Genomic DNA, 8199 nt, shown 5'->3' on the forward strand with positions numbered 1-8199 from the left:
AAATGTGGAATACACAGGGAATTCCCTGTGTCTATTCGCGAACCACTGAATAGGTGTTCATCGGTCATTGATATTGCATTTTTTAAGACCTCCCCGAGCGATCCAGACCAATCAGAAAACGGCAAAAGTTTTTCTTAAAAATATCCAAATAATGATATGGTTGATTGGCAAAATTGCAATTTTATTGATTGCTTGATGAACAAAAAATGTTATAATGCCACAATAGGTGATTGTTTTTTATTCCGTGATATATAAACATTTGTCATTTGTCTTTACATTTAAGATTTGCTGAACACATCATTTGCAATTTGGTTTTTTCAGGTGCTAGCCCTTGTCCATTGTGATATCAACTCCACGATAATTGTCGAGTCAACTGAGATTCCGTTGCCAACAACTAATGCCAGCCCAATTACTACACCAGCTACTACAGAAACTATAGAAACTACTGTACCAACTACCACCATACCACGTATGTTGACATCTAATCACGTTGTTTTAAGTATCGTATAAGTATTGTTACACAGACAAACAAGCATCGCGTAATTAGGGTTACACAGACAAAAATTTTCTGGAGAAAAGCCTGAAAAATTTTCTCCAAAGCTTATTATATCTGAAGACATTTCGCCTATATATAATGGGGAAATTCAAAATAGATATTTAGATAGCATCTCACTTCATGGCTTAACTTTATAATAAATTGGTAATTTGTGCATTCTGTATATAATTATACACATATATATAATATAACAAATAATGTTCACATAATTATATATGTATATATATTTCCTTTCCACAGCGCCACGGGCTCCAACAGATATCACAATTATTAACAATGCCAGCAACGGCCTGACATTACATGTAGAATTGCCAGAAGAATGTACGGATTGTAATTATGTGATAGTCAAGTACTCACCTACAGGAGGTACCCGATACACAAACCATAAACCAATCATGCGACCCCTCCCCATCCTCTTGTACTGTACATGTGGTTAATCTGACAATAGGTACCTGTTACGTCTTCACAGTTAATACTCGGGGTCGTGGTGGAAACAGTATCGATGGGATAAATAAGAAAGGCTGTACACGTGAGTAGTTTATTGAGCTAGTCTGAAACATCCCTTAATCTTTTGTTGTTGTTTTTTATTTTACTTTTTGTCTTTTATATTACTCTCCAAAGTGAAATAACATACGTCATTGCGTTTGCCATTCAGTGAATAAGTTAAAGCATCTTCCGCAAAATCGACATCGTGGTAGATGTAAATTACAGTGCAAAACTGAATGTTTTTTATATCTACGTATTTGAATTCCATATCATTGCATGGAAAGTGTTGAAACACACTCGATAAGTATACATATACAACTTATCTTTCGAACTTCAATTACCAAGGTTTGTCCTAGATCAAAATCCTTTGTTTAGCGGAATCACTGTTTAAAGGTTCTTAACATCTCTGATGTTTCCTTTATTTCCATAGTACCTGGACCTCCACAACACATCAGTATTAGCTCCCGAACCAGTCAGGACCTGACATTAAATGTTACACTACCAACCTATTGTCAGGATTGCATGTCCATTATAGTCAAGTACCCAACCTCCGGAGAGTCAACAAATCAGGAATGCAATACCCCCCAATCCTGTAATATACCTAATCTGACCCCGGGTACATGCTACAACTTCACAATATATACACAAGGAACTGGTGGGAGAAGTCAAAATGGAACAACAACAAAAGGATGTACCTGTAAGAGAATCTGTGTTTAATACTTAATGGAACTTTTAAGTTTGATTTAGTTCAGTACTACATCTGGCATAAGATTCATATTAACCAATACATGTTTGCATAGTGTTGTCTTCACGATAGATTTTTAGACTTGTTTGTATACACGAATGGCAAAAAAATAAACCTTAAATTAGATGATGGAGAATAAAGGATTGACTGATGATTTTATTTGAATTAACATTTTCGGATACATATTTAGACTTGAAGCTTGCCTAAAATATGAACGAAATCTTCTCTTCTATCTAGATCCTACTCCACCTACTGGTTTAGTGGTCACTGATAAGACGTCGACTACTGTGACATTAACCGTTACTGCAGGTGACGGTGACCATGACGGATACCGAGTCCTTTGCATAGGTGGTGAACTTAAAATCAACCGTGCCTTCTCTCAAAATAAATCAACCCTATTAGTTAAAGGTCTATCACCAGGAACAACCTACACCTTCACCGTCTTCACTCTGTCCAATGGTCAGAAGAGTGAAAGTAGCTATGGAACCAATGTTTCAACAGGTAAGTTATTGGCATACTTTAATTTATTTTAGAATAATTTAATTTTTAGTTATAATGGGGTTTTTAATTGTTTGACTCAATTTATCTATCAACTAATATAATGAAAAGTGTATGGATTATGGGTGAAAATATTTGGTCATATTTTCAAAAAAACAACACGTAATTCCCATTGTCATTGTCACAATTATAAAACTGTATGTCTTTCGTTATCATTTACTGACTGAAAGGTTACAATACAAATCGCAGCAAGCAAACCAATCTAAAGAAACTCATATTCCCGATGGTAAAAAAACTGCCAATATAGGTCTTTATTTAAAGTAATTATGTGCAGTTCAGGTTTTCTTTTATCACTGGCGTTCTTTTAACAGATTATGCTGCTTCTGAAAACGGTATGCCTGTCATGTCATGCCTTTACATATGTATAACGTCAGCATGCTAATGATATATTTATAATGTCCGTTTTTATATACACTGGAATATTCATATTGTTTAGATATACATTTTATAATCTATATTACCATTAGTGCATCATGTTATATTGATCATACTTAATGCTTCATTCGACTCTCCACTTCTTTCGTGGATGTTTTCGTGATATAACCTTATTTGCTTATACTGTACCTATCCAAAAACAAATTAGCTTATGTTCATAATTCAAGAAAATTACACTAATTAAGTATTGCGCTAAGTATAAGATGTAGTGCATTTTATTTGAAGGTATTATTTGTTGGCTTTTATTATAACGCCATATTTAAAACGGATTTTGATAGAGATGTTTCGTGTATTTTGATATCATTGTTCATGTTATATATACTGCAACATTGTATGTAGTCTATTGTAACTGTAAGGTGATTTATTGTCGAAGTGCGAAGCTTCAACACAAACGTTATTTATTTCCTTATCAAGATGTTTACTGGCAGGGGACCAGTTCTCGCCGAGTACCAATTCTCGCCATCGTATCTGTATCTGCACAAATAACATGAAAATTAAGTCACTAAAGCCATCTTATGATAGAAGACACTACCATTATGATTTCCACAAAAAGTGGTCTGAAAATTCGTGTGCGATCATACAAGTACACATGCGATGGCGAGAATTGGTACCCGGCGAGAACTGATCGCTTACCAGTAGGCATTATTTTATATAATTGGTTAACTCAGCATAACGATGTGAATATACATATAACTTTAATATAATACATTGTTCAACATTGACAAAACATACAATTGCATTCAAAAAACAAAACAGTGTCATCAAAAATGATGTAAATTAAAACACGTTTTTAGTATGTTTTAACATGCTTTATAAGACAAGATCAACTCCCTGGCCAGTAAAGTGAATGCAATCAAATACCTTTTTCTTTTATAACATTCATAGTGGCAGTAACATATTTGTATTTGCAGAACCTTCTACACCTACAACTGTGGTAGTCAAAAGTCAGACGACACATTCTATAACGCTGACTGTCACTCAGGAACCTGGAACATAAACCTAACACATCTTTAAATGACCACGATTGTTAAATGTTAAACCAATCAAACCAAACCCAATGAATAATATTTTAGATTAGAATAATACCCACAAGAATCCGATTTTTCATTATCATTTTATTGTTATTAAAGCTAGTGTGTGTTTGACAGACTTTGTTTTAATACAAATGTTAACTAATTGTAATTGATGGATCAGCAAAATGGATCAGCTAAATAAGAGGAAACGAAATTAAATGTGATTCCCATGAGAAAAAGAATGCGTTATGATACCTGGTTTTTTTTTATTTTGTTAAGATTTTACTTGCCAACAGCTCTCAACAAAGTGATAAATAGATAAAATATAAAACTCATATATTAACTCATGTCTGGTCCTCTAGTTCTTGAATTAATTTTCAAAAGTATCAAAAAGCAACATTATGTCGAGCATTTGCTTCAATACATACATTCAAAGGATATATGACAGTTTACATTTAGTTCCTTCTTACAATATTCTACACATTCATTGATTTGAAGTTACCATGCATATGTTTTTGTTCCCGGCAATACCGGGTATTAATTTGTTCCTAATGGTAATATATAGCCCGAGCAGTTATCTTCCCGTTCTGACAAAGGAAGGAGTGCAAATCGCACTATATGGTCAAAGCACACACATAATAGAATCGTCAATCTCGGCTTTGGTATCGTTGGCGAATTTTGAATTATCAAAACACAATGTAAAGAATTTATCTCATTTTGCCAGATGTCTATGTTTCAACTAATATTGTTTTATTGAATTACGATGCTTGTTTGATAAAATATTCCTAAAGTCATCAAACACTGCATTTTTATTGAATATTTAAGAAAATGTTTTGACAAAAATCGAATAACATAGGTCACGAAACAAGATCATTGTCATATTTATAGAAAATCAACTCTTGCGGAATATCATGGTCAGGACTCTGACATCCCGACGGCATTCCATCAACGATTTACAAGTTCAATTGTCATCAATGCCAAGTCCATGATGATTCAATTATATTCCTGACTTCATCATTACTCAGTATTCTTATTGCATTACCCATGCTTAATACAAGACTTTCCCTTTTTACCTCTGGGTGTTTTACGTTGTATTAATAAAATTATTAACTTTGAAAGTGTAACATAATTTATAGGACTTGCCTCGCATAAGTTCCATTTCTGTATATTATTACTATAGCTATTCTACAGCTTGATATAGCCTTGACTTTGTAGCTCATCGCTTTATATCTGATTTAGCTGCATCCTAATGCTAGAGTTGCAATTTTCGCTTAGCATTGGTTATAATTGACTACCTTTTGATTCAAAACTAACATAGTTTTTAATTGAAAATACAAGTAAACCTACCCAAATTAATAAACGGTTTCGATGATATATTGTGTAAAAAGAAGTTGTTGGATATGGACCACACGAGTGAGTTATTTTTTTCAAATTACAAAAGACATGAGCTTTAGAAGTGAAGCTTAGATTTTTTATAACAAACAAGGGATACATCTAGAATTCTTTCCCTGGAAAGAGATATTTTCTCAGGGCGAAGCCCGAGAGAAAAAATTCTTTCACGGTGGATAATTCTAGTTGTATCCCGAAACATAGGGACATAATAAGAACTAATGGTCTCTCAATTAGTTCAGTTTATCAGATGAAGACAAAAGAGTTACGCCCCCTGTCCTTCTATAGCAGTGGAACTCTCCTGTTGGGAGGTGAATAAAATCCTTTTTAATCTAGTTTACGTACAGGGAAGGTGCACAATATTTGCTCCCATAGATTTGTTTGCCAAAAAAAAAAAAAAAAAATCGCTTGTTGAAGTTTTGTGGTGCCAGCAGTAATTTAGTGTTCATACGAACATTCTTTGTGTGTCTGTTATACAGAATTGGTTTGTATTGAAGCGGATGTCGTTCGATTTTGATATATCGTGTGGTCAGCCGTACCGCATGGTGCGGCCATGGCCTTCCTACCATCGAACACGTGTTCGTCCCGGTTCCAGTTGTTAACACCGTTTAAAAAGAAATGTCTTGTTCCTGGCATCGTCGCTAATATTTTGCCGGAATTTTACTGCATTATCCCATACCGGAATTTATTTCGGTATTTTTATTTTATTGTAGAATTAATCTTGCACTTCTAGTTCATAGCAAACGGAGTTAGCATTAGCGGAGACATGAATTAGGTATTGATTTTGAGTATTACTATTTTTATTCGTATCGTGATATATTTTCAGACTGTAAGTCGTCATTATTTTTAATGTAAGTGGCGATAATTAATTCGTTTAAGTTGTGTTTGGACTTTGGTATTGTCGTTGATGGGAGTTGCTGCCCTTTGATCATGTGTAAGTGTTGTGTCATCCTCGGTGCCCCGGGCGTTATATATGCTAACGCTGATAGGTAAATGTCCAATGCCGAGTTACCGAGGATGAAGGGGCATGTTTGTATGTCGGATAATGTCGACATGTGTTCTATATGTCCTTATTTGAGTTTCAGTCGTGCGGGGTAAGGGAAAGCGACCCTCGAGGCTCTCTACCAGCCCCTATGTAAGGAACAAGAATGGTTCCATGTCGTTGAGTGCAGCAGCCAGTCGGAGTGAGAATGGTCCCAGTACTTCGAGTGTTACAGCTCCAGCAGTAGCTAGTGGGGGTAACATTGTAGATGATAAAGACAAGGCAAATCTATTAAATGAATATTTCTGTAGGTTTACTAATATTGACGATAGCAAGTGCCTATTTTACAGTTGAAAACTAATAGTGTTTTAAATAATCTACTTGTTACTTCTAATGAAATTTTGTGATGTTTTTAATTAATTTAAAGCTTGGAAAAGCTTCAGGTGAAGATGGTATAAGTCACCATAGACTTAAATACATGGCTGATACAGTTTGTAAACCTCTTAAGGTTCTTTCATCTACCTGTATATTTCCAAATGAATGGAAAATGGCTAAAGTTATGCCTCTCTTTAAAAAAGGAGATAGACATTCTATATCAAACTATCGTCCCATTTCTCTCCTTTCTACTGTTCACAGTTGGGAAAGTGTTTAAAAGGGTAATGTTTAAGCACGTGCATAATTATTTAATAATAATAATAATTTATTTTACCAGTTTCCAGCCGGATTTATGCCTGGTCATTCAATAGTATACTAATTAATTGAAATAAATATACCATAACATTTGTCTAAATCTCATACCCGGTATTTGTATGATATTCTGTGACATTTCTAAAGCCTTTGACAGAGTCTGGCACAAATGTCTTATAATTAAATTAAAATCATATGGTATTTTGATTGGGTAACCTATTGTCCTGGTTAGAAAATTACTTAAGAGAAAGACATCAAAACGTATTTATAAACAATTCTTCTTCTGGTATTGGTATGATATGAGAAGATGTCCCTCAAGGCTCAATTCTTGGACCACTTCTTTTCCTTATTTATATAAATGATTTAGCTGATGAACTTCAATCAACAACACGTTTATTCGCTGATGACACTACCCTTATAAAGTCATCATCTTCATGTCGTGAATTAGAAACAGATTTACATAGGGATTTAGATAAATCAAATCGATGGGCAAAACGTGGCTTGTTTCTTTTAATCCTAATAAAACTGAGGTAATTTTTATATCAAATTTTGATAACATTGACAAATATTTGGACTTAATTTTTTGATGGAACATTTTAGATTTTAGTAGTTTTCATAGACATTTTGAGGTCATTTTAATTCAAATGCTAAATGGTCTGATCACATCAATGAAATTTATAAATCAGTTATAAAAAAAAAAAAAAAAAAAAATAATAATAATAATAATAATATCCTAAGGAAAATCAAATCTATGTTAAAGCATGATGCTCTTTTAAGAATTTATAAGTCTTTTATTTTACCTGTTCTTGAATATGCATGTGAAGTTTGGGACGGATGTTCTCAGGCTAATTATTAGCGGATTACCGTGTTATACTAGAAATGAATCATTATATTTTGAAACAAATTTGGAACCCCTTTCAGACAGAAGAGCTAAAAGAAAACTACAGTTTACTTTATAAGATAAATAACTTATTACCTCCTACTAGGCTATCATAATCCTTATACTTTAAGAAATTGTGAAAGTTTCCAAATTCCAATTATCGACTCCACTACAACAAAATCTTTCTTTCCCACTACTTAAAGAAGCTCGAACAACTTAGATGTTAAAGTTAAATCTTTACCTTTTTCTTCCTTTAAACTAGCTCTTTCTCAGTCTATATCTATGAGTCTACCATGTTATTTTAATTATGGAGAAAGAAAATTTAATATTATACATACTAAATTAAGTCATCAGTGTAGTTCTCTAAACGATGACCTTTTCCGTGTAAATTTGGCACCAAATTCTATTTGTATAAATTGTGGCTACACTTGTGAAAATGCTAACCATTTCTTTTTTTGTATGTTAAAA

At 33.5% G+C, this 8199-nt stretch overlaps 1 protein-coding gene and 1 long non-coding RNA gene across 3 annotated transcripts; both read left to right on the forward strand.

The window, feature by feature from the left end:
* The first annotated feature begins 326 nt into the window (after positions 1-326).
* On the forward strand, positions 327-4159 carry LOC138314083 (exoglucanase A-like). 2 transcript variants are annotated; one of them, XM_069254270.1, is made up of 6 exons: positions 327-469; positions 797-1085; positions 1473-1739; positions 2025-2288; positions 2657-2677; positions 3692-4159. In XM_069254270.1, exons 3-6 carry the CDS (start codon positions 1565-1567, stop codon positions 3775-3777), a joined length of 546 nt encoding a protein of 181 aa, XP_069110371.1. In that variant the 5' UTR covers positions 327-469; positions 797-1085; positions 1473-1564; the 3' UTR covers positions 3778-4159. The 2 variants fall into 2 exon arrangements, with proteins under 2 accessions (XP_069110371.1, XP_069110372.1); XM_069254271.1 differs by lacking the exon at positions 2657-2677.
* Positions 4160-4299: 140 nt separating this feature from the next.
* LOC138314082 (uncharacterized) lies at positions 4300-6426 on the forward strand. The gene is made up of 2 exons (XR_011207319.1): positions 4300-5666; positions 6268-6426. It is a non-coding gene; the product is annotated as an uncharacterized lncRNA (long non-coding RNA).
* Positions 6427-8199: the final 1773 nt, after the last annotated feature.

This window comes from Argopecten irradians, unplaced genomic scaffold (genome assembly GCF_041381155.1).
Source record: "Argopecten irradians isolate NY unplaced genomic scaffold, Ai_NY scaffold_1329, whole genome shotgun sequence".
NCBI lineage: Eukaryota > Metazoa > Mollusca > Bivalvia > Pectinida > Pectinidae > Argopecten > Argopecten irradians.

Excerpts from the sequence above, each read along its gene's own strand:
- LOC138314083 (XM_069254270.1), top strand. The coding sequence starts at position 1,565 with ATGTCCATTATAGTCAAGTACCCAACCTCCGGAGAGTCAACAAATCAG. Across the intron at positions 2,289-2,656 it reads TGGAACCAATGTTTCAACAG|ATTATGCTGCTTCTGAAAAC; the intron begins GTAAGTTATTGG and ends TTCTTTTAACAG. Across the intron at positions 2,678-3,691 it reads TTATGCTGCTTCTGAAAACG|AACCTTCTACACCTACAACT; the intron begins GTATGCCTGTCA and ends TTGTATTTGCAG.